We start from the raw sequence: 27,138 nt of genomic DNA on the forward strand, positions 1-27,138 counted from the left end.
GCTGACATAGTACTGTACCTCGGAAACCTTGGGCCTGCATAGGCTTTGTTCCAAGTTCTGCGTTGGGCATGTTATGCTGCTGTAGCTTCCTTTTTGCTTCTAGGACAGGGTTTTCAAATTGTGTTCTTCTATTTATGTGGCTGGAAAAAATTTGGTTTTGATTAAAAATTGGGTTCAGTTGGGGAAAATTATCATTTTCACAGTAGGATGCTGTATGTGACTTAGGTGTGTGTGGTCAGATAGCAAAACCGTTATGAAACCCAATGGGCCTAAGCATGTCCCTTACGCTCCATACAATTTTGCTGGGGATGAGAAATGCACCATCTCGCGCATTGCATAATGAACAGCACTGAGAAGTGTCCTGTCATTTCGATATGCTGGACTCTGCTACAGAGAAACGGTTTTGATCTGTGGGACTACATATTAAATAGCAGTACTGCTGAAGCATGCTACAACAACAGTTTTTCATGTTTTTAGTACAAGCATTGTTCTGTCCATGATTCAAAGGATCTGAACCAGTTTTGTGCATTATTATCGATTAACTGTAGGTGAAATTACTTAATCACGTACAGAAAAGGTAAAGCCTAGGACACAGAGTGCTTTTATGATTGCAGCTTAGAAATAAATCTAACAGAGGAAATAAACTGAGGATGATTTCTTCTTAATTTTATGGTATATATCTCCTCAGCTGTTCAGTAAAACGGGATGTTGCAGAAACTAAGTCTGATGGTAGGTTAGAACTACCTAGATAAATATTTGAAATATAAGAAAAGTTAATGTACACATTTTTTTCTTGATGTTTTACATTTCCTACAATAGGTCAGTAAGTACATCTCTGTCGTTACACCACTAATTTTCTATATTGTGTTTAGAACTACTGTCTTAACTAGTTACTTTCGTCAATCTTTAATTTAAAGTATACAGTTTATCAGTCAAGGAGTAATCCTACAATCCTGTCCTGTGATACGTTTCACATGTTTTCTGAAGAAGGCAAAAGAAATTAGTAGGCCGCATTGAACAACTCCGCAAGACAGGATCACGATCTGATCACAACTGAGTTTGTGCTGCAAACATTGTTCAGGGGAAACAAATACATATGTACAGAAGGGCAGGATTTCAGTCATGTCACTCCTTATTTGTTCTCACTGAGCTTGTATGTATTCAGCTCTTCTGAAACTCCAATCCCAGTCATAGGTTTTAAGCACTTGGAGAGGTGACCTGGGAACTTTTGAAACTCCGAGATCTTAAAAAGGGTTGAATACCTTCAATTTATATTGAAATGACCTTTTATGCCACATTAAGCACTTTTAGGTCCCTTGGGATTCAGATCCTACCACTGCTTCAAAGAAAGTAAGTGGAATTGCCATTAAGAAATGAGATAGAGGAAAGGCTGCAAGTCCTATGGGAGTGCAAAACCCTTGGAAAATCAGGATTTAGTGGCCAAAGCTAATGCAATGAGAAGATTTCCAGTCATGTAAAAGAATATTTGATTTAATAAGAGGAAGCAAATGTGATAAATCCTGGAGTTGCTACTTTGTTAACATGCCTATAATTCATTCAAGTGGCTGCTAACTCACGCTCGTACTTAATTTTGATTAATAGTTTTCTTGTAAATTTTAGTCTATGCTGCAGACAGAGAAAGTCTCTTTCTTTCCTTCTTCAGACAGGCTGTTTAAGATCGTAGGCTTTCCTTTCCCAACCTTTCCCTTCCTAAGCATGAAAAAGGTAATCTTTGTGTTACCACCTATCATGTGAGGTATTTCAATACTGTAAAGGAAATACTACTTTTGCCATTATACAAGTCAGTGATGAAACATCATGTGAAATACTGCATAAAGCTCTGATCACCCATGACCAAATAAAATGAATCCATAGAAAAGGTTTTACAGGAAGACCAGTGAATCAGAGAGCCTTCTACGATAGAAGACCAAAGGAGTTTTAGCTTTTTATTCAAGCAGAATTAATTCTGATATATAATTGCATTCTAGGAATACATTTGGAAGTAAATACTAGAATGTATTAAAGATGTCAGGATTTCAGACTTGAAATCTGTAGGCTTCTTACAAGCAGAATTGTGAAAATACAAAACAGCTTCCAATAGCAGATATGGGGTAAAATATCTAGCTTTTTTTTATGTTGGCATTTGATAAGGTTAAAACCAGGGTTGCTACACAGTGGGTTAATTGCTTCAACATAGGAATCATGTATTATGTTAGAGACTCTAAAGTATCCTGCCCTAGTCTTCAGCTGCCCTGCCAGAAGAGCATGGGTTTCCTATAGCTTTTGTGCAATATTACGCAGATGTAACGGATAACCAAGATCACCCTACAGATCTGCATTTAGGACCTTGCACTATGCTCAGTGTTATGCTGTAGTTGCAGGGCACATCTCAGTGCTGCAGGAGGCCTCTTGCAGACCTAAGTTACAACTTATATGTAGTTCTGTGGTATAAAAAAAGACAGGATTTTAGCTAATATAGGGTGTGTCCATGGCTCAAGGAACATCAGTTCCTGTGGTACTAACATCACAGCTAGAATCTGTTATCCACTGTCTCTCTGCAGTTTGCAGGTAGAGTTTAAGTTGTGGTTTAGTCCATTTACACAGAAATGTCTTCAGTAATGGCTATCCTGAAAATGACATTTTTGTCCTAGCAGATCAGACAGGAAGGCTAGCAGAGGTACTTGAAGCACCTCAAGGTACTGGTGCAATCTTAGTCATCCTTAACTCAAATTTATTCCTGTCTTTTGATTGTTTTATGGTAGTGTACAGTCTCCAAAGCACAATATGAGAATTCCAACAAATTCAAACAACTGCATTAAATATTGTGTCCAAGAAGAGTCAAAGAAAAGAAAATTATACTGATAATCAGTCATTTTTATCAGTCAGGAACACTAGATTTATGCCCCTAGACTGATGAGACATGAAGCACCTCCCTTTCATACAATTTTAAGTGCTATACAGCTTCATGGCTAAATCAGAAATATTGCTACTGATGAGTTTACCTGAGAAAGATGTTATTAAGCTAAGTAGTTCCCTTGAAAGGACATTCTAGCCTTTCATCTAGCTACTTCAACTGCATACAAAATAGGTATTACTAACCTAGGCCTTAACAAGGCAAGCCAAATGCAAGTTTTAGAGATGGTTACAAATAAGTGCTTTTGTGGTTAAAATAGATTTTGGACGTGATCCAAAAATGTATTACTTGTTCACAGTATCTAATTCAGTGAGCATTTCTATCTTCACTTTTCTTCCTTTATTTTATACCATGCATGTTAAACATAAAAGCCCAATCCAAAGATGAGAGTCCAACTAATTCCTCCTAGGGCCATTGTGACTGTACAGAAGAATCATGCCACCTTTTGTTTGCTTTCTGGTTCCAGGAACCCTGAATTTTCCTCTGCAGAGCAGAAGGGGTGGCTGGTGCTACTGTTAGTCTGCAGTGTGTCAACTGGGGACAACCCCTCAGAGGTAGGATTTGGTTTTGGTTTTGGGCTGCATTTAGCTGTGCAGTTGAAATAGTGTCTCTTGTGTTATGAGTAGGTATTATCACCACCAGCCATCCTATAAGACATAGGCACCAGTCTGCCATCTCATCAGTGAATGCAGCCAGTCTAAGTTGTTTTTGTCGAGGTGTTTCATGTTAGATATTCTTAAGACAACTAAAACACATTCTTGGGACGCTTATGGCCAGTAATGCCTAATATGCAGATTTTAGTTGATGGCCAAGATACGGAGCCCTGCCAAAAATGGTAGCACATCTAAGCATGTGCATCAGCAGGAGTTCAACCTGTCTCTTTTTCTTAGCCACTTTAATGTATATGGTTTTTTGGTAGTTTGCTGCTCTAGCTTTTGAAATTGTTGCCTATAACCCACCAAGGTAATTCTAAGGATCAGAATGCCTAAAAGATGGACATGCTGATGCATAATTTGTTAGTGTCCAAGTCCTCTTTCCATTCACGTTTTCCATTTACTGATATTTTATAGCGACAAAAAGACCTGAAATAAGCTTTTCTATTTGAGTATTAACAGAGTGTTGTCAGAAATTGTAAGTTAAGGAGGTATCTTTTCCAGAATAAATACCTGTATGGCAAATTTAGCTGTTGTCTTAAGGACATCATGTCTGGCAACTGAGCTCTGTGTTGTAGTTAATCATCCTTTAAGGGGGAAATAGTCTTTTGGCAATTAGAATGCTGAAAGACCCAGTGCACCCAAATAACTGCATTCTCTCCATAGCCCTGCACAGCTAAGTGCTGCTAGTTCTTAGTTTATAAATTAAGAGAAAATTGCATGAAAGTTAACCCATCTCTAGCAAACACTTATCATATATGTCAAACGTCTACACCTTAAAAATGAAGCCTGGACCTGCATAACAAGGCAAATGAAAATTTTAATAATGCCTCACACCTACATTCATGCATGATTAAGGGAGGGTGTTTACTGGGGACCTTATTTTTTAACGGAATTTCCAAATACATTGTGATTAGTCTTTATTAATTTTGCTAGCAAGACCTTTGAAGGTTTTTCTTTGTTTCTTTTTTAGCTTTTCCACTAATTTCAGAATACTGGAGCTGAGCATGGCTGGCCCTTGTAAGGTGAACCTGAGTCTGTCTGCCTCATTGCTCATCCTTACAAACTTCCCACGGGATACAAATATTTCAGTGAACAGAGTACACGCCCATCTTTCACTGACAGTTTTAAAGACCTGCATGTAAAGTTGGACTGGGCTTGAATGTGTGAAAGTTCCTAACCTAACTTTTCATGATTTAACCAGTTTTATGACATAATTAAGAGAGTTTAATGTAATCTGATTTTATCTAGTTAAAAATGAACTCAGCTGTTGAATACTGGTAATAAAAAAGGTGTCACTGCCACTTTTTAGCATGAAAAATGGAAAGCAATCTTTGTTTCAAACTTACTGAGCTCAGATAGCAAATTAAAGTACAGCTACATTTTACTGACTATAAAACTCCTTATGAATTTAGCACTGCTGCAGTTTTAATGCCATCCTGTGAACATCCATTTCACTTCTAAAACCCTGTGAGCCTGCAGTAGTTTTGATATATCTTTTCACAAATCTTATCTGTGGTAGGATTAATAAATTTGGCATTAACAACCTTAAAGTAGGTAATTGCATAATAACATCTGGGCCTGGTGCCTTGTGTCTGTTTACCTGTGGATGGACATGAAATGGAGTTTAATACTTCTCCTTTTCTGACTCTGCGGTGAAGTGTGAGCCTCACTGGTGCCAGAATGCCTTGGGCTGCGCTAACAACAAGGCGGGGTCTCACTAAGAGATTAACGCACAGAAATTGCACAACACCTGTTATTCGCCAAAAATACACTAAAAACCACTGGGGGCAGAAGACTTACACCCAGCAGCTGCATAATTGCACGTGCAGAAATCTTCAGGGGGGGTTAAGTACAAAGAGATATGAGAACTCCAGCTCCTAGCTACTTGGGGACATCATAAAAGAACTCAGGCATAAAGTGAGAGGGTAATTTAATGGCATTATGTGAGGACTTCAAAAACTTACTTATCTTTTTGCTTGAATCTGGACTGACTAAGCTGATTCGGGCTGAGCAGCAAAGCAGATGGGGCTGCTGGCTCTCTCACCTGAGGACAGGGAACAAACCGGGGACAAATAAGCAGAGCAGGTGTTCCTGCATTTGGAGGATGGGACAGAAGGAGTCAGCAGGGCAGTGGCCAGACACTGTTTTCATTTGTTTGTTTGCTTTGTAGGAGGGCCAGGCAAGGTGCAGGGGCATCCAAAAGATGCTGCTGTTACAGCAGTAAAGAAGAGGGAATCTTAATCTTTTAACCCTCCAGAAATCAGATCTTTTTTTGAGCTCTCTATTCAGCTCTGCCCTGTGCATGTTAATGTTAGTGTATCCTGAGGTCTGGAAAAGCTGCAGCCCCAGTATCTGTCCAGAGGGATCCTGCAGTCCAAGTATCGGTATGGTTTCGAGAGACAAAGGGAATGATGCAACGCACAAACTAAAATTTTCTATTTTGTATGAAACAATTAGAATAAATTTACTGCTTGAGTGCCAGGATTTGAAATTGAGATTTTAGGTCAGGGGCCATCTTCTCTAAAGATCCCTCTTCTTTAAAAAAAGGAACTAGTGGATAGATCTTTCTCAGTCTTCCAAAGTGCTGTCTGCACAGTGACGGGGAGCGGCTTTCTCCCTCCTCTTCCGTATACTTTGTGCAGAGAGCAGAGTGAGAACTGACCACTCTGAACAGGTATCATGATTTTGAATCTAGATTCACTTTGCATAAGTCTTATTCACTGTGATCAGCTAAAAAGCAGAGAAAACCGTCTCTCTGATTTACTTATTTTATGTAGGAACTGGCCAGAACAAACAAAAGCTTTCTGCTGCCCTTTGCACAGAGGATTAAGAATCTTTTTTTACTTGTTTCACGACTAAAATAAAATCTGAAAATAATGAAAGCAAGGATTGTGCTGTGAAAATAGAAAAGTATATTCTCTTATTTTCAGCTGCACTTTTCAGCACAAAATAAAACACATCATCTCTAAAATTTTATATGCAGTGTATAAATAACCTGCCTTCTGGTACAAATAGTGTAAACATCTGATTTGCAGCAAGGAAAGATTACCTAGTAAAGGATCTTAACTAAGCTAAAATGATTATGCTTTTCTCTTTTCATTGCTTAACAAGATCTTTACCTCACTGGATATCCAAACCTTACATAGAAAATACAATATTTCTTTAATGAATATGATCTTTGTACAAGTATTATCTGGAATGATACCATGAAATCAGACCCTGGAGAAGGAGAATGACTGAATGACTTAGTCACTGATTTGAGACACACTGAATATATTTGGACACATTAGCTATGTTGATGACTGAGAATTCCCGGTATACCTTCAGTTTAACATGCCAAGTAATTGTACCCATGCCTTGCCAGGCTAAGCACTGCAGAGGATACTGGTATTAGGTTATAACATATTAACAGCAACTTAATATTGAACTTGGGAACTTACTCAACATAATAAGTGCCATAAATGGGATCATCAATTTTCTCCCAGCCATACGGAAGCTCTGAAAAACAAAGAGTTATCTCTCTCAGTAAATGCAGTACAGAATGTTAAGATTTCTAGTAACAAAACTGCGGATCTTCTCTGGGCATTGAGGGAAATAACTTGGCAGTGAAATTAGATACAGTGACCAAAGCAAATGCCAAATCTTGAATACATACCATGACAGCCACAAGTAGTAGTAACGTGAAAACTGGCATGCAAACACCGATCTCAGTCTCCAGAACAACATATTTAGTTGATCTACTTTATTGTTCCAAAAGCTGTGCCAGCCATCAACGGTAGCACATCTTGTATGACATGGCCACCAGATGAAGTAAGGACGTTCTGTTTTCCCAACACACAAAAAAAGTACTTTGCTTTCTGAGCTTTTTCCTTTGCTAGGGATCCTGGAAAAGTTGGACTTGATGGAACAAAAAGAGTTTGCCTTCTGCCATGTAAGTATACCTAAATGTTCCTGAGAAGTTTGTATTGTTTGTCTCACTGTGATGGCAATTCCACAGCCTCCAAAAGCATCCTGTTCCAAAGCTTAGTTGTATATCAGGGACATCAGAGTATATAGTAGCACACGGAAGTACAAACCAAAATAAGATCTTATAGCATCTTCTGGCCTTAAAACTAATTTTACATTTTGCAGAAATAGAGAAGATATTTAATTGTTGTTATCCAAAACATTCAGGAACCCTCTGCCAAAGACTGGCAGATGAACTCCACAAATTTGTAAATAAAAGCTCAAGGGCTTCTTTAATGTAGTGCTCAATTTTTCCTATTATTCTTAGAATATTAGCTTTGAAATCTTTACAAGTCTGCACCCTGAACTGCTTTTGTCAGGGCTATTTTGTTATTGTCACTTCATAGGAATAAATGTAGCATAAGGTATTTAAGCAGGTCACAGAATCACAGAACGGCTGGGGTTGGAAGGGACCTCTGGAGATTGTGTAGCCCAACCCCTCTGCTCAAAGCAGGGCCATCTAGACCAGGTCGCTCAGGACCATTTCCAATCAGCTTTTAAATATGTGTAAGGATGGAGATTCCGCAACCTCTCTGGGCAACTTTGTCAAGTGTTTGATAACTCGCACAGTGAAGAAGTCTTTTCTTTTGTTTAAGCAGAATTTCCGGTATTTCAGTTTGTACCCTTTACCCCCTGTCCTGCCGGTGGGCACCCCTGAAAAGAGCCTGGTTCTGCCTTCCTTGCACCTTCCTTCACGTATTTATCTAGATTGATAATATCCCTCTGAGTCTTCTCTTCCCCAGGACAACCAGTCCCAGCTCTCTGAGCGTTTCCTTATAGGAGAGATGGCCTAGTCCCTTTATCGTCTCAATGGCCTTTCACTGGACTCTCTCCTGTATGGCCATGTCTCTCTTGTACTGGGGAGCCCAGAACTGGACCCAGAACTCCAGCTGTGTCTCACCAGTGCTGAGCAGAGGTGAAGGATCATCTCCCTTGATCTGCTGGCAATGCTCTGCCAGATACAGCGCAGGAGGCTGTTGGCCTGCTTTGTTGCAAGGGCATGTCACTGGCTCATCGTCAAGCAACCAAACATTAGAAAGACCTGGTGTTATTCTTTCCAGACCTGCCCAGAACTTCAGTAAAATCTGTAGGAGATCGATACTCTTCCCACAAAGTCCTGTATATCCCGAGACAAGATTGTGGATTGTAATCCCTAAATATTCAAAAATAAACCAGCTGATGCACAAATCCTGTACTGCCCCAAGAGTAAGTTTCATTCCCAGTGCATTCATGATAAATAAGGCAATAAATTGCTATAACCCCATGACACAGAATAAATATAAAGTATTAGTTTAAATGCCATAGGTACATTTTATTTTCATGTAACCTTGCAAGGTTTTCTCCCCCTAATTAACTTAATGTTGTTTTCATATCTGGCCATCAAAAATTACACTCCTTTAGAGAAAAGTGAGGCAGGTACAGGTAAAATCTGTACATACTTAAAAATACACACACGCACACACATACACAGAGAGAGACATATGTGTGCAGAGGTCCCTTTGCAAAAGTGTATTAGTAGATGGAGTTTTTTCCAATTATGCAATGAAAAATAAAAAGTAGATATTTTGCCCAAATTTAAAAGTACGTATCTTTCTGTAAATGTATACACTTTAAAGTGTATAGATGCAGAGGACATATTTTATCTTACGTATTTATGCAAATCTGAAATAATTTGCAGATTTACTATTAACCTATTGGCCCATTTTTTCGTAAAGTAATGATGCATAACCGTATTTATGAACTGGCACAAATATTGAGAAGGCAAATGGCAAAACCTATTTTCTACTGTAAAAGTCTGTAAAAATTTAATGAATTGGACATATTATGGAGAACACATTTTTAAATGCATGGATTCAACCACCAATTATCTAACATCATAAAATAGTCATGGTTTCAGAAGAAAGGAAATAAAAAATTACCTTTGTGTACCATAAGAGAGAGAGATATAAACTCCATATAAGGCTATTCCCTAATTTCATTTTTCCATTTGAGATACAGCCTATAAGCTATGTTTAATTAAAATTCTGTGTTGACCAGTAAAATGGAATTGCTAGAGCATAAACCCTAAGGTCTATGCACCCGCCAAAGTATGCCAGATAAGGTTAGCGGAGTGTAGTTTACTACAGAGCTTCTGTTAGAAGAATCTTCTGCTACATTTGCTTTCAGGAGCACTGTGATTATTTTTCATTACATTAAATAGTGGCATCTATTCCATATTCCACCATTGAAATGAAAGATTACAGGACAGAAATACTTTAGTGCTTCATAAAATACGAAGTTAAGCATTTGCCAAATTAGTGGTGAGGGCATTAAATATTCTCTTTTTCATTTCACTTTTCTCAGTGACAATCATTAGGGATGAGAGTGAACAGTAAACATTTATAAAAGAGAATTTTTATATAGCACTTGTGAAGGAGATTACTGTTGGCCTCCATATTTTGAATTGGATAGGGAGCTATAAATGAAAAAAATTCTGCTATTCATTTGGTAGCGTTACCATGCTAGTTCACGTATACTTTCTGCAACCAACAGTTTCATGATTACTATGCTATATATGAAGTCTTCATTTTCAAGAGCTCAAACACTTTTACCATCCATGTCTTTCAATTCTATTGACTCCAGGAGAATTTATCTGTATAGAAGGAAAAAAAATTCTATCCTTTATTTTCAGTCTTCAACATCTAACATTGCATTCCCACAAATCTCCTCCTATCCAACTCTAAAAATTCAGTGAAATTCAGTGAAATCCTCCAGTGGAGGGCCTGTTCAGGAACATTTGTAAAATCACCGTTTAAAAATCACTACTTGTCCAGCGTTTGGCAATGCTGATACCACAAGTGGATGGAAAGGTGCTGGATAATCTGTATAGTATGTATACATGCTCCAGTTTTCAAATGTCATGCTTTATTCCTTACCAGAGAAGCAGCATCTAGCTAACACTGCAGCAAGTCATACAAAAAAAAAAGAAGATCAAAAATGTGAAGCTGTTAATAAGGCACTTTTCTCAGTGTGCATCTGGGTAAGCTTTTAAATGCAGAAGGAGCTGCATTTCTGGAAGTTAAATACCCAATGGTAAAAAAAAAAGCCCTTGTATTTTCAAAGAAAGAAAGAAGGAAAAAAGAAAGGTAAGACTAATATGAATTCAAGCAGGTCACTTGAACAATCAGTGGTAGTGTCTTCTCATCACAGCCTGCTTATGCTAATGGTCCAGATGCTCTTATTCTGCCTTCAGAAACTGTTGTGTTTCAGAATGATTTTTGATGGTGCCACTTAAACTTCTCTGGGGATGAAGGAAGGAGTACCTTTTGGATCTCAATGTACAAAGGTGTAAAGGCATAATACCAAACCCAAAGATTAATTTTTCTGAAGTTTATGAACTACTAACTGTGTTAAAGAGAGTCATAAATACCTCTCAAGGTTTCAGAACAACAGCCAGCATCGTGTCACTACCCTACTGACAGGCTGGAAAGAAAGACGAGAGCATATTTCTTGAATCGGCTGTAATCAAAATATTTGTATAGTACAAAAGAATATAGTAGGAGAGAGAAAAAGAAAATATAATGCCTGCTGTTCCTGAAAATGCTGTCAGTAAGGACGTGGAAGCTGTGGGAGTCAGCATGAGTTTGGTTCACCTGCCATGTTAACACCCAGGCACAGGTCAGGAATCCTTTTCTAATTTATATATGAGACTTTTCAGAGAAATATTGTATCTTTCCACTCAACAGCCTGTGGTTTTTTTTATCTCTTGCTTTCTCTCTTCTCTTTTCTTTCTTCCTGTTTCAAATTCAGTTTTGCCATTTCAGGTCAGTTACCTACTACAGAGGTTATCAAAAGAACTGGGTTAAAAGTTATAAAATACCGTGCAGCTCCACAGTCCGACTCAGTTGCACGCTCTTCCAGTTTTTTTAAGAGATATAGTCTTGGCAAATATTTATCTGTAAGTCTAAACCAGTGTTCCTCACTGCATAGCTTACACAAAAAACAGTTGCCTGCAATACCCTAAGGCACAGCGCACAGATTCCCAGGGAGCGGATGCTGCTCATGGCATCCTGTGCTGCTCCCTCTGAAAGGAGGTTGTAGCGAGGTGGGGGTCGGTCTCTTCTCCCAAGTAACAAGTGATAGGACAGGAGGAAACAGCCTCAAGTTGTGCCAGAATAGGTTTAGGATGGATATTTGGAAAAATTTCTTCACCAAAAGTGTTGTCAAGCCCAGGGAAGTGGCTGAGTCATTATCCATGGAGGTATTCACAAGACATGTATATGTGTTGCTTAGGGACATTGTTTAGTGCTGGATTTGGCAGTGTTACATAAATGGTTGAATTCAATAATCTTAAAGGTCTCTTCCAACCTAAACAATTCTATGATTCTATGTCCAGTTTGAATGCTTTCAATAGTGCATGTCCACATTGCCCAGCGGATACATGAAACAGATATAGTAGTTGCTGTGTTCCTCCTGAAACTTTCTGTTACAGGTTGCCATAAGGAAAGAGAGGATAACATTGCTCACTGAAAATCAGTATTTAACCTACTATCCACATGCCTGTGTGAATTCTGCTAGATCACCTATCTATGTACCATCTGGGAGCTCCAAGAAAACCCCCAAAAATTCAACAGGTGCATGCTATGGTAAAATTCCTTATACTACCTCAATAGGTTCCTCCCCTTAGCCATGTTTTAAATGTCACTGCCTAAGCTGGAAAATGCAATTACTAACGTGGACTTCCCTATGCTAGTAGACAAATCAAAAACTGAGGGAGAAAATAAATTAGATTAAAAAAAAAGGAAGCCTATTCACTGTCTCAGTGAAAATAACAACAAAGGCAGGATAGACAACCACACCTCCATAGCAAAACCAATTCATTCTTCCTATAATGGAAGATCTGGAAAACTTGGGGAATGTACCAACTCCAAGCCAAGCCATGTAAGCTCAATTTCAATTAAACTCATGTTCTCCAGCTGCCATTTTCATACCAGCAAATTTCACAGTCATGACTGTTTATGTTCTGTCTGTAATCACAAACCATTTATGTGCAATTTATTATCACAAATACAATGACATTATGCATAATTTCTTCTTGCACAATGGAAACAAATGTCTAAGTAACATTCATATCTGATAAATGCATCTTCTTCCTTCTGTGTAGCTTATTCTGACATGCTACATCCTTAACAGATTACTTAGTAGATCCTTAGTAGATTACTAAGTATTACTATCAATTCAATAATATCTTCTTCTCCCAGCATTGTTACCAAGTTGCCAACAGCAAGGATATTTTTACCATTGGGTGTACTTGATCCCTCTGACATGCAGAACTGTATAATGTTTAATCAAGATTTGCATTACTACAGTGAAAAAGTACCAACTGATTTACTGAGTTTTAACTACCAAAAAAGAGTTCAAAAAGGGCTTGTTAGCTACTAATTCAGATTTAAAAAAAGGCAATTAAAAAGGAATTAAGGGAAAAAATACCTTATATGTTGAGAATTTACTTAGGTTATTGCAGGCATTGCCTGAGATGGTTTCCTTAATAAAGCCTTAATAAAGAACTCAATTCTCAACAGTTTAGTGGGCAATAGCTGATGCTGGTCAGAGTAGTCTGTGTGGATCTTTTCAAGGAGACAGCTTAGAGTTTCTGTTAAAATTTTCCAAATAAACTACAAAATCCTGTTTCTCATGCACTTAGAAATAATAGAGTCAAGGAAAACAGAAATACACACTGAAAAATATTTATTGTTAAAACTTGAAATTTTTTTCATCAAATCATGTTATCCACTTGTTCTCTGTCCTTAGTCCTGTGTTATTGGTGCTGAGTACTTTGTACTACAGAATGTCTGGGGAGAGAGAAGCTTAAATCAGCTCCTTATTGATGTCACAATTCCCACTAAAGTGACTAGTGTTTTGCTGGGGAAATAGAGATCACTAGGAATCACTGAAAAAGATCTCAATTTTTAGCTGCAAGTTCTTGCCCAGGAGACTGGATATGAATGCATCCAGGCTTCCATGGAATAATAAAACAGCAATGTGCCTTAGCTTCCAAGAATAGTTTGGGGTAATTTCTGAATTCTGTGTTAATTACACATTATCTCATTTTTAATATAACAAAGGGTACATCTGAACAGAGTCACTGAAACTCTTACCCTCACAGCTACTAGCCTTAAACTGGCACTGCTAGGAGTGGAGTCACTTCGGGATGACTCTCAGTGCAGAATGCGAACCTGCTGGAGAAGCTCAGCACGTGCCCCAGCGGTTACTCACACGCATGCCGAGGAGCTGTGATGACACCGCCAGCTGCTTCAAAGTCCAGACATGCATGTGTCACCTGCACAGTCATTTTACCAGCAGAAAAGGAGCCCCAAGAACATCAAATGCACGCTGCATTATCAATTTCTATTCCTGAAGTTCAGCAGATTTGCTGCATGCCACGTACAGCTCCAATGTGAAAGATTCTGCCTTTGAAACTGATTTTATTAACACAGCTTTTCTTATGCTATATTCTTTAGACTTTGAAGAAAACAGACTGAAAAGAAACATTCTTTTTGATCTTTTGGATGTTCAAATCTTCCAGTGCTTGTACCTCATTACTGACTGTATCAATTCAGCCTTCTTACAAACCAGTGTTTTCTACCTAATAACTGCCTGAACTCATGAAGTTAGGCTTTTCTTCTTCTATTTGCTTTTCAGTCTCTTCATTTATTTATATTATTTCCTTTGCTGTTAAATGTTTAACAACATACCCTGTGAATTGCTGGAGTTACTGAATTTACTGTTATTATATAATCTAAAACCCGCAGTTTGGCTACTGACCTAAAAAGCCCTATAAAAGTATGTAGCTACTAATAGTGCAGGCTAGACCTCATGGGAGGCAGCTAGGTATTCTGTTACTAGTATCTCAAATTCATATATGAGCTTCAACACACTTTAGCTAGCTGCTCACCTCTTAACCTCTCGTACAACAAAGAGAAAAAAGCCTATTATTCTGTAAAAAACCCCAAACGACACATTTTAATGCTATTTTCAGTGCCAAACTTTACTAAAGGGGAAACAGGATTACCCTCTGCCCCTCCTCACAGGGCAAATGCTCCTGCCCCTGACATTCTTTGGTGGCCCTCTGCTGAACTCAGTTCTGTGTATCAATCCAGTTTATCTTGTACTGGGGGTCCCACAACTGGATGCAGTATTACAGATGCGGCCTAACTACTCAGTTCCCAACCCGTGATGCTGTAAGATTTTCTTCCTGACAAGATGCAGGACTTTGCATTTGTCTTTGTTGAATTTTGCTAGGTTTCTGCTGGCCCGTTCCTCCAGCCTGGCTAGGTCCCTCAATGGCAGCCCCGTCCTTGACCATGTTGACTGGTCCCCCTGGGGTCACCTGCAAAGTTGACTTTGTTTCCTCCTTCTGACTGTGCATAAAGATGTCAACACAGGACAGACTCTGCTATAAACCCCTGCAATACTCCTCTTGCATAAGCATTCAGGTATAGTATGGCCCATTAACCACTACCCTCTGAGCCCCACCACGCAACCAATTATTTACCTGTGCTGTTCTCCATCCATCCAGATTTTTAATGCCCTAAGTGTGATACACAAATACTGTGTGAGACAGTGCAAAAGATCTTGCAGAAGTCAAGGTAAATGACATCCACCACTTTTGCTTCATCCACAAATCCAGTCATTTTAGCATAGCAATCTGGTTGGTCAAGCATGATTTGCACCAGGTAAATCCACGCTGGCTGTTCCCAGTCACCATCCTCTCCTTTGGGTGCCCAGAAATGTGTTCTCAGAGGACTTGCTTCATGATTTTGTCAGGGACATTGTCAGGGCCTGTCACTTGCCAGTGTCCTGAGCTTCTCTGCCACAGCATCTTGAACTTCACTGTTTTGTGGTCACTATAGCTAAAGCTGCCATTGATTATCACATCTCCCACTAGTTCTTGCTGTTAGTTCACAGCAGGTCCAGCTGTGTATCACCCTTCATTATGGGCCCATCTGGTACTTAAATTGAGAAATTACCCCTGAAAACCACCAGACGTCTTGTTGCCTGCTTGTTTCCTGCCTTGCTGCCCATCTAGAAGATGTCAGGGAGGTTAAAGTCCCCCATGAGAACCAGAATCTGTGATCGGAGACTTCTTTGAGTTGTTTAAAGAAGGCTCCATCCACTTCCTCACCCTGATCAGGGGGTCTGTAATAACAACCTACCACCAAGTCTCCCCTGCCAGCCTCTCCTCTGATCTTGACCCACAAACTCTCCATCAGCCATCCATCCATCCCATGGGAGAGCTCCATATATCCACATTGTTCCTTGCACAGAGGACAACCCCTTTTCTTCATCTCCCTAACCATCTTTCCTGGTCAAAAAGGTTATTTTACCTTCTTTCTGACTTATTTTCAAAATGGCAACACTAAAGTGTAATTACAATTTCAATCAACATTAGAAACATTTGTTTCATGACTTCATTTGTCTCACCGGGCCTTGAGAGTCTCAAGTCAATGTTTCAAAACAAAGCACCCAGAATAATGCTTTCTGTTTTCTTCTTTTTCTGCCACATTATTAACCAAATGGCAATTGCTTGATTTTACATGACAGACCAGTGAGGCTAATGGATAGACATATTATTAAAAGAGTTGGGAAAATGTAGCATCTATAGTGATAACGAAAAAAAACCACAAAAGCCAAGAACTACTTTGTATGCTTGCAATGAACTGATTATCTGTGGGTGGTCCACAAATAAAAAGCTATCCTGCCCAGACTGTAAAATTGCATAGCTACATCACTTATTTGTGATGAGCTGCAACTGCCTCAGAAGCATCAGACACTGGCCTTGGATGGAAATCTCAGAGCAGATGAAATAAACTCCAGCTCTGATCAAGTACAAGACATCTTACATTTCTATATTTTATTTTCAAGTTGTCAATGAAGTTGTATGCAACTGATTAGAAGAATCCTCCTCAAGGTACTTCCTATGTGATCTGTTTCCATGACTACCATGCTTTTTAATAATATGTTTTCACAGTTCTGAACAGTAGCCGGGTATATGTAATGCAGATACATTAGTTGTTTAAATAGTATTTGATGAAATAGATAAATCAATACAATTGATGAGGGAGATTACATTGCACCATGGAAAATTCAGGTTAATACAGCAGCTGCTGAGGCAGCAATTCTTGATTTATACTAGTGAAATTAGCTTAGAATCTGATTTTGTCTCCTCAGTGGTTTCACTGAGATGAAGGTGAGAACTTTAGAAGTCCCATCTTTTATTACTTTTTGCTTTGTTGCACAGTAGATAAAAATCTGCTTTAGTTGCATGTAACTGCTTTCTGAAACTTCTTGTCATAACTTATTCATCATTGTGCATTAGTTATATTTATGAGGACACTCAAATTGAGTCACTTCGTACTTTAAACATTATGTTAAAAAATCCCTTGGCATTTGAATGACAAGGAAATATGTATGAATTCAGAAGCTTATTTTTCTTTATTTGAATTGTAATGCCATCTGCCAAAACTCTCTCTCAGTATGGTTCTGTGACAGCACCAGAAAGGAACTGTGCATAAGAAACAGGTGTGCGGTCCTTTGTTAATCATCTACCAGACACGTTTTGCTTGCATTGTAAGGGCACTTTGCAAATGTACTGTCCGATTAATACACCAATTTGTGACAAATTAAAAATAATCAGGTTTCTAAGTTGCTTTTCCTTCAGGAGTTTTAACTGTATAGGATAATAATAAGACAGTTAAGATCTACCCATGTTTTCTTCATCTTTTAATGTTCAGTAATGTTAGCATGTAACTAAGAAGGAAAAAAAGGAAGGCAAAATAGTACTTTCATGTTTATAACCATTATTTTTATTTTTATGATTTGCAATGTCATGAAAAGTGGAAACGCACATATTTTCTACTCCTTTTTTTCCTTCTCTCTTTCTTCTCCGTATAAGACCTTCCTAAGGGTGAATAGAGTAGTAACCCAAGCACCAGAGAGGGGACTAAAAGGGTACTGTGTTAGAAGAATAGGATGGAGATGGAGAAAAACAAAGGGCAGGCTGTGGTTCATATATCTTGTTTATTGTTAAACATCTCCAAAATCCTTTACGTTCTTTTCCCAAAGAAAAAAGCCCCTTACTTCTCCCGAGAAAACTCAAATCTCCTTTGAAGACAACTGGCAGTCTATTCCTAATTGTCCCTAAACCTAGGAGTTTTTTACCAAAAGAATTTGTTCCTCCCCCTTGTGATTCCATCTTTCCAGCTACCACCAGTGACACAGTCCCCCTGAATTCCACTGGGCAGGAGCATGTCTGCTGCTGTATCTAAACCCGAATCTTTCCCATTCCCAGAAATTCTGAGGGGAATAAGATTATAAAGACAACCAAAAGACTGCTGTGGCTACCTCAGAAAAAGCATATCCACAACAGCTAATGGAAGAAGGGAGTGCCTGCTCACTTTTTTCATTCACGTGCAACAATAGCCTATTTGTATAAGTCAGGGGACTTTCAGGTTATTCAGTCATATGACTAGCTTTATCTTAAGCATCAGCCCAGAGAAATGAGATATCTGACTTTCACGATACAGCTATACATAATTTTGGAATTAGCAACTGATCTACTTAAGTTATTCCAACAGGAAGTAACATTTTCCTCAGTGTATGCCCATGCTTTTTACCATCTGGTACAGTTTTGATTCCTGCACAGGTACTATATTAATTAATTATTTAAATGAAATTAATTACTTTTAAATGTGTTTGTACTTAACGGTTGAAGGTAGGTCCCCAAAGTGAAGCTGTACCAACTCAGTGGCATAATAAACAAATCTCCAATTTCAGCTCCTCTTTTAGTCTTTTAATGTCTGCTCTTTACTGTTCTCCAGTTTCTTTAGCTCCTTAAATATCTAGGTCACTACAAGTTCTTAAATAAAAAGAGACCCTCCAAACTGCTTCCCCTACAACTTATCCCAAAAGATGTGTGGTCTACCACAAAGTTAGTACAGAACAGACCCTACAGGGACCCCACAGGAACACCAAACATGAAGACTGAACAAATAATCTCGCAGCAGTATCTCATTTCAGCCCAGCTTTGCCTGAGTCTACTTTACATCTTTCTAATTCCCCTGTAAACCAGCTTAGAAGTAATCAGATATAGGCATACAAAAGCATGACTTTTACAGACTGACCTAGGGATACTTTATTGAAGTTTTTTGAGGATTTCTCCATCTGGCCCATGAGAACAATTCAGACTGAGTGCCTAGGCTGGGTCACCTCAACATCAGCACATCCTGTTCAGAAAGCTCAGTAAGAAGGGCAGTAGCATGACTTTACCGACTAGAGCCTCAGTCACTTCAAAAAAATACATGTATGAGGGCATAAAAGAAAATATAAAAGCTACTGTTAAACCAAAGCTGTCCCTAAATCAGTAGAAAGGAGGCTGAGGATTTCAGACAAATCAACTGGAGAAATTGCAAGCAGGAGAAATTAGGCTGCGGCAATATGTTTTTTACGATTGATTTTGTTGTCATTGTCTGTAACTAAGCATAGCTGTAATATAACCAGGGAAGAGCAAATAAGCACGGAACAGAACAACTTTTAATGGCTGATTGTATTTCTTTTAATTAATTTGCAGTCTCCATAACACCTAATAAACTCTACTGGCCATCTGCAGGCAGAAGTCAGAGGATGAGAATTTTATTGGGACTTCTTTGCTGGACAGGCATGGAAACCATAATTATTATCTTAAAGTCAAGCAGAGCTGGAAGGGAGTTGATTTTAAGTCTCTCTCAATAGGCACTCCTAACACTGTAACTCTAATGCTTGCTTTGTACTGCTGTAAAATATATTGTTGGGATTATCTATATAATTTCAGATGCAGCAGAAGGGGCTAAATTAAGTTTGTTTGCATTTTATGATATATTCACTGTGTGCACTAATCAACAGCTAGTTATGTTTTTCTTTGGGGGACTTTAATTATTTTGAGGAAAATGTTGTATGCTTCAGTGTGCTCAGCTCCTAAATTTGCCTTTTGTGCTGAGCTGCAGTCAGGATTTGTGGATTTAAACTAGTGTCTATTTTCTTCTTTGATATGTAATTAGGTGCTTGCATTTCACAGGCCTGGTTCACATCTGGTTCACCGGTCTGCTCCACAGAAAAAGATTATTTCTGTATCATGGGAAAAAATAAGCCTCCAATCTTTTATAAAAAGTCTTACAAATGCGGAGAATTGAATGCTACATGCATTTTAGGTGCATATTTTTCTCTGCTCCACTGACAAAGTCAGTTGTGCAACTGCCATGTTTGTAAAATGGTTGGCTCTGAACACTTGCAACACCTGTGGCAGAGGCAGCCTCTGCCAGCCTTTCACTACACAGTGAAATGATAAAAATGTATTAGTTTTCCACTTTGCAGTTGCAGTCCTAATTACACAATGCAGCTGGTGCTGCAGGAAAATCCATGCTGTTTAACAGTAAAGGAATTTAAGGTGAAGGAGTGAAGACAGAGTTGCTTTGCAACTGCCTCTTTTTCTCTTTAATCTCTTTTTTCCTTCTGCCATTGTGAAATGAGTAGATGATGAGAAAGGGCAAAGGGACAAGGAGAGTACAAAAGATGGGTGGAACTGAATGAGAGAAAGCATCAGTGTGACACTGAGGAGAGGAAGATACGTTGCTATGAATGGCACAATGGCTGGGAAAATATTGCTTGGACTGGCCCTGAAATTGCTCATTTCCCTCCATATCTTCTCTTGTCCTTTATTTGTCAATCTCTTCTCTTTTTCTAGTTCCATTTCCTCCATTTTTCTCTTTTTAAAATTTTATGATTAGCTTCCTTTCTCCTTTTCTTTTTTTTTTTTACATTCTTTGAGTCAGTAACAAACAGGATACCTTTTGGTTTCCTAAAAGTGATGGAAGACAATGGTATCTCCTCCAAGTTAAAAACGGAACAACTGCTCATGCAATTTGTACCACGCAGCCTAAAGAAAGGAGAATATTTGTATTAATAACTTCTGAGTTTGCAGAATCTGAGTCTGGATATCCGTTTCACGTTTGAAAGAGAACGGGGATTGTATCATGTGGTTTTAAGATCATGAGCTTGCTGTTCCTCTAAAACACAAAAAAACCTGTGATATGAACATGTAACTCACAAGTGAGTGCTTAGTATGACAAGGTTTTTGTAAAATTAAAACTCATTTAGATGTCAGTCTCAGATTCTCCTGAGAATATTTGCATTTCCTTGTCTTTCTTTAATAGAGGTAATTAATGCCACTCAGTTGTTTTAGGACCACAACTGTAAACAGGAGAAGTATGGGTTGTACCAGGTCTATCAACTTTAGAGTGTCTTAAAGAGTCTGAAGTTCATGACACTTAATCATTATTTGCTTAGATTTCCAGTACCCTGCGTTCTTACAGTAAGTCTGACAGTATCTGCTGAGGTGATTGGAGACAGCCAACATGGCTTCACCAAGGGTAAATCGTGCCTGACAAATTTGGTGTTCTTTTATGATACTGCCACAGGCTTGGTGGACAAGGGCAGAGCAACAGACGTCATCTACCTGGACTTATGCAAAGCGTTTCACACTGTCCCACACGACATCCTGGTCTCAAAATTGGAAAGTCATGGGTTCGATGGATGGACCACTCGGTGGATAAGGAACTGGCTGAATGGCCGCACTCAAAGGGTTGTGGTCAATGGTTCAATGTCCAATTGGTGGCCAGTGACGAGTGGAGTTTCTCAGGGGTTGGTACTGGGACCAGTGCTATTCAACATCTTTGTCGGAGACATGGACAGTGGGATAGAGTGCACCCTCAGCAAGTTTGCCGATGACACCAAGCTCAGTGTCTTGGTCGACACGCTGAAGGGAAGGGATGCCATCCAGAGGGACCTGGACAGACTTGAGAGATGGGCCCATGCAAATCGCATGAAGTTCAACCAGGCCAAGTGCAGGGTCCTGCACCTGGGACGTGGCAATCCCAGGCACAAATACAGGTTAGGCGGAGAATGGCTGAGGAGAAGGACTTGGGAGTGGTCATGGATGAGAAGCTCAATGTGAGCCGGCAGTGCACACTGGCAGCCCAGAAAGCCAACCGCACCCTGGGCTGCATCAAGAGAAGTGTGGCCAGCAGGTCATGGGAGGTGATTCTACCCCTCTACTCTGCACTCGTGAGACCCCACCTGGAATACTGTGTCCAGCTCTGGAGTCCTCAGCCTAGGACATGGACCTGTTGGAACGGGTCCAGCGTAGGGCCACGAAGATGATCAGAGGGATGGAGCACCTCCCTTATGAAGACAGGCTAAGAGAGCTGGGGTTGTTCAGCCTGGAGAAGAGAAGGCTCCAGGGAGACCTCATAGCAGCCTTCCAATATCTGAAGGGACCCTACAGGAGAGCCAGAGAGGGGCTCTTTGTCAGGAAGTGTAGTGACAGGACAAGGGGTAACGGTTTTAAATTGGAAGAGGGGAGATTTAGATTAGATACCAGAAAGAAATTCTTTACTGTGAGGGTGGTGAGGCACTGGAACAGGTTGCCCAGAGAAGCTGTGGATGCCCCATCCCTGGAAGTGTTTAAGGCCAGGCTGGATGGCGCTTTGAGCAACCTGGTCTAGTGGGAGGTGTCCCTGCCCATGGCAGGGGGGCTGGAAGTTGATGATCTTTAAGGTCCCTTCCAACTCTAACCATCCTATGATTCTATGCTTACCTCGAAAAAACGGGGGCCTCATGATCAACTGTAATCCTACAAGCATCAAGGTCATACTCATATCCCTTCAGAACAGAGCTGTTAAAAGCAATTGGGGTCAGACGGTATCTCTGAGCTAAACTCTGCCCACTGTTTGATTTGCAGGTCAGACTTCTGCTGTTCAGATGTTACCAAGGTTCTGAAATAATTTAATAAAGTGAACTGAGACACCAGCTATTCACAGCAATCCATCACCAGCATCCTCATCCAGTTAGTTACAACAGAGAGCGGAAAAACACATTGAAATAGCCAATGAAAGTAACGAAAAATATTGTATTAGTATCTAAGTCCCGGTAATCTTGAAAAATTCTTAATAAATTCTCAGTTTTGTCTCTTCACGCAACAAAATGGGACCTGGACAGGCTGGAGAGGTGGGCCCAGATGAACCTCATGAGGTTCAACAAAAGCAAGTGCAGGATTCTGCACCTGGGAAGAAACAATCCTCAGTATAAATACAGACTGGGGGATGAGGTATTAGAAAGCAGCCCTGAGGAAAGGAACTTGGGGGTGCTGATGGACGAGAAGCTGGACATGAGCAGGCAATGTGCTCTCGCAGCCCAAAAGGCCAATCACATCCTGGGCTGCATCAAAAGAAGTGTTGCCAGCAGATCCAGAGAGGTGATTCTGCCACTTTACTCTGCTCTGGTGAGACCTCCCCTGGAGTACTGTGTGCAGGTCTGGAGCCCTCAATATAGAAAGGACATGGACCTGATGGAGCGGGTCCAGAGGAGGGCCACCAAAATGATCAGGGGGCTGGAGCACCTCTGCTATGAGGACAGGCTGAGGGAGCTGGGGTTGTTTAGCTTGGAGAAAAGGAGGCTCCGGGGAGACCTCATAGCGGCCTTCCAGTACCTGAGGGGGGCCTACAGGAAGGCTGGGGAGGGTCTGTTTACAAAGGCCTGCAGCGACAGGACGAGGGGCAATGGTTTTAAGCTGGAGAAGGGGAGATTTAGATTGGATATTAGGAAAAAATTCTTTACCGTGAGGGTGGTGGAACACTGGAACAGGTTGCCCAGGGAGGTGGTTGAGGCCCCTTCCCTTGAGATATTCAAGGTGAAGCTCGACGAGGCCCTGGGCAACCTGGTCTAGTTGGGGGTGTCCCTGCTGACTGCGGGGAGGTTGGACTAGATGACCTTTGGAGGTCCCTTCCGGCCTGGACCAATCTATGAATCTATGAATCTATGAAAATCTGGAGTCTGGAGGCTGCTCTGACCTAAAAATGACAGACAACAGCACCTTCTTTGCTGTAGCAAAAGTAATTCACTGCAACCAGACAAGAATTAACATCATTTCATGGCTCCAACTATCCTTGCATGATGGGACTTACATTCAGCCCTGCTCATCTTCCTGCTCTTTTCTCTTTAACTATTATTCTTACGAAAGTTTTGCCATCTCCTTTTGGGATCTTTCTTTTAACTGTTAATAGCAAGAGGATTATTTATTTTTGTTCCAACAGAAAACATAAAAAAAATATTTAAAGGAGTGGAATTTTGCTGTGGTTATATTGAAGGCTGTGCTGTTCTGTGTAATCACACTTGTCCCTCATAGATTCATAGATTGGTCCAGGCCGGAAGGGACCTCCAAAGGTCATCTAGTCCGACCTCCCCACAGTCAGCAGGGACACCCCCAACTAGACCAGGTTGCCCAGGGCCTCATGAGGAGAAGCTCTCAATAAAGGGCTCAAATTGTGATGCAGAGGATATGACTTTGGTATAGATATTGTTAGGTTTTCTGCAAGTCAAGGTTAACACTAATAAGCCAAAGCCTTTCCTTCCTATCACTGAGCAAACCTGAGATAATCTGGGTAATTCTCCAGGAATGAAAGAGAAGGAATATTTAGCAGGGCAAAAGGGCCAAGGAAATACAGACAGACATCATGTGGAAGTCGCCCCAGTAGAAACGCTTCTCTGCATGGACACAGGACGATGCCTCTCCCACTTGCAGTAACTTTCTGGCCCTGCATGGTCTTTGCACCTGTGTGCTGCCCAGCCCTGGTGGGACTCGGCTCTGCACAGGCAGGTGTCCCCAGCACAGAGTCCTTCTCTCCCAAAGAACATGCACCATTTTCACTACCTCAGAGGAAGCAGCAGAGTTTAATCCATGCCAATTGCCCAATATCCACTGTCTTATCTTAGAAAACAAGAACTCTTGATGGCAGATTTTTTCTGTCTTATTTTAGCTAATCTAATGGTCAGAAGAAGATAAATCCTTAAAATAATCTATAATCCTTAAGATAAACATAAGCAGGCTTGCCAACTTATCTGTTTTATTTTTGATAAATTGATAAACATTTATGTTATTAAGGATAATTAAAGACTGTGACGATAAAAGGAAAAAAATATAATAAAAAACAAAATCAAGGACATCAGCACTTGATCTTTTGAGAACAAAATATTGGATTAACGAAAGGGAAAAGTCATTCAATTACTGTGATATGAATGGTCTTGAGAGTCCAAATATGAATACAAAATTCAATTTTTAATCTATCTAAAATTGTATGTCTACAGTATTTGATTTAGACTCACACCTAATGCAAATCACATTAAGTAGAAGAAAACATTTGGAAGAAAGAAAAAAGAGCAGAATAAAATGTATAACTTTCTCCCCTCTCCACCAAAATAACACCTTCATCTATTAAGGACAGCACACAAAGGCCCTCGATATTTTCCCTAGATCAGTTTTTTACCTATGTATTACTTTTTTTTTTAAATCTTAATGGATATTTGTGGTAATTTCTGAGTTATCTAGAGGCTGAAAATAGGAATCTCTGCTGAAGGTTCTACTTTTAGCATTTCATGTTCCCTTTCAAAGAGATATAACCTAATAAAATGAACAATAGAAATGAAGCAAATGTACATAGGCAGACTTTGAAAACAACAAAGTGTAATTTTCAATTAGAATAGTTTCCTTTGTGTTGTCCATTCCAAATCATCCAGTAGACCGACAACATGTACAGACCATTTTTCACATTTTCCAAAGAAAATACCTTGTAACTCCATTTGTATGCAGTTGATGCAAGATGAAAATGATCAAAATAACAAAACCAGACAGTGTTGCCATATGTTCCAGTACAGAAGCAAATTATAGTACATTAACACCCCATCACTATCATATATAAAACGGCTGCAAAGATAAATGTTCCCTAAAAAAAAATCTACTAAAGAATTAAAAGATGTGTAAGGTAATAGTTTTAAATTAAAAATTTATTTTTTCCCTTTTTTTCCTTCAAGGTTCCCCTTTTTTTTTTCACTCTTTCTTCCCATTATTACTATTTTTACAGATTCTCCCATTAGTTTCTTTTACTATCAGAGATCTTGATGTTATCTTTGACCAGTAGCTCCAAGTATATTTTTCTTAAAATTAAATCTTCCAGGAGCTATGGTTTGAATAGTTCAAGAAAATGTAAGCTTCTTATGTCTGATATATCAAAAAACACCAGCCCACATATTAGTGGTCCTCAGAGCCTCAAACTGTAGTGTTATATATGCTAGTCTGTCAAAATTCCCTTTTTTTTTTGTCAATGTGAAATATGCAACTTGCCTAATTTAGTGTTTTAATAAAAGTCTAGGTTTTCTCATTTCAACCCCATTTCTTTTTCCCATCAGAATTTATTTCCACTTGAAAGAAATCTGGGATTAAAGTAGACTGTACTTTGGTTTTCTATAGTTCTTGCTATGCATGGGTATTATTCTGGAATAACAGCATCTTTTACCAGGTTAAACTTCAGCTGAATACTGAACACTTCACATATACACAAGGATGGAATGTTAAAAATGAGCTAGAAATATGAAAAGGATGAAAAGTTCCTGTATTCAAGGTTCTGCTTCCAAAGTATATAGATCTACTGGATTCTTCAGTTTCCCTTTTATATTCAGAAGAAGGGATAATTATTTATATGCTAGTAATTACACTAAAAACTCCAATGGAATTGCAGTCTTCAGCAGAAATGAAGAAGGAGGGCTTTGAGCAACCTGATCTAGTGAAAAAATATCCCTGTTCACGGCAAGGGTGTTGGACTAGTGTAAGAAACCGGACGTGAGAACTGACCTTACAACTAGATGATCTTCAGAGGTCCCTTCCAACCCAAACCATTCTATGATTCTATGATTCTAAGGATAATTGGTAACATGAATGATTATGGGATTTGGAATAATGTAGGAATGATGTGTGGACGACTTGTCTCCAGGAGTTTCAGTTTCTCTACAGGTGAGCTACTTTTCCTCTTTTATTGCTGCTCTCTGTCTCTCTCTTTTCTCTCAGTCACTGTTAAGAGATACTTTTTCCAGATCCCCAGTTCCATTCTCATACATCTTCCCACAAATGTGCTCCCTCTTTTTTTTTCAATAAAAATTCTTTACATGCTATTTCTAATAATTTGGATTGATTCACCCTGAATTAACATTGGAAATTATTCAGAAACCTTAAAAAGTGTTGTGATTTCCACAAAATTTGTCAAAAAGAGGCTTTTCTCAGGACCACTCGTTCTTGATGATGATGTGGGCTTCTCAGTCCAGCAAAGTGTGATTGTCACTTCTTTTTTGAGGCAGACAAATAATATATTAGTCATTTATATGGCATTCTTCCATCAAAGTAATGATATTAGAGCATCCTGAATGTCTGAGGCACTGATCTAGTGTGCAGTGTGAAAAACCTGACTGGATTGACAACAAATTTTCAAGTGAGGGGAGGAGGGCTCTTTACAGGTTCCTTAGGAAGGACAGGCTGGGAAGACCAGGAGTGGAGTTGCCCTTCATGTGAGCAGGGAGGTCTGCTTGGGGATGGACGAGGAGCCAACTGAGAGCTTAAGGGTGAGGATTAAACAAAAGACAGGTAGTCATTGTCTGCTATAGCCTGCC

At 39.5% G+C, this 27,138-nt stretch overlaps 1 protein-coding gene across 2 annotated transcripts in view; it reads right to left on the minus strand.

Moving 5' to 3' along the window:
* The window catches only part of MAGI2 (membrane associated guanylate kinase, WW and PDZ domain containing 2), a 760,760-nt gene that overhangs the window by 153,073 nt on the left and 580,549 nt on the right, over nucleotides 1–27,138 (minus strand). For both annotated transcript variants that reach the window (XM_074161622.1, XM_074161614.1), the window contains exons 7-8: nucleotides 7,011–7,068; nucleotides 19–140 (exon numbers count right to left, since the gene is read on the minus strand). In XM_074161622.1, the coding sequence (XP_074017723.1) occupies nucleotides 19–140; nucleotides 7,011–7,068 (180 nt within the window). The remainder of the gene's footprint in view (nucleotides 1–18; nucleotides 141–7,010; nucleotides 7,069–27,138) is intronic.

The sequence above is a fragment of the Numenius arquata genome, chromosome 2 (assembly GCF_964106895.1).
Source record: "Numenius arquata chromosome 2, bNumArq3.hap1.1, whole genome shotgun sequence".
Taxonomy (NCBI): domain Eukaryota; kingdom Metazoa; phylum Chordata; class Aves; order Charadriiformes; family Scolopacidae; genus Numenius; species Numenius arquata.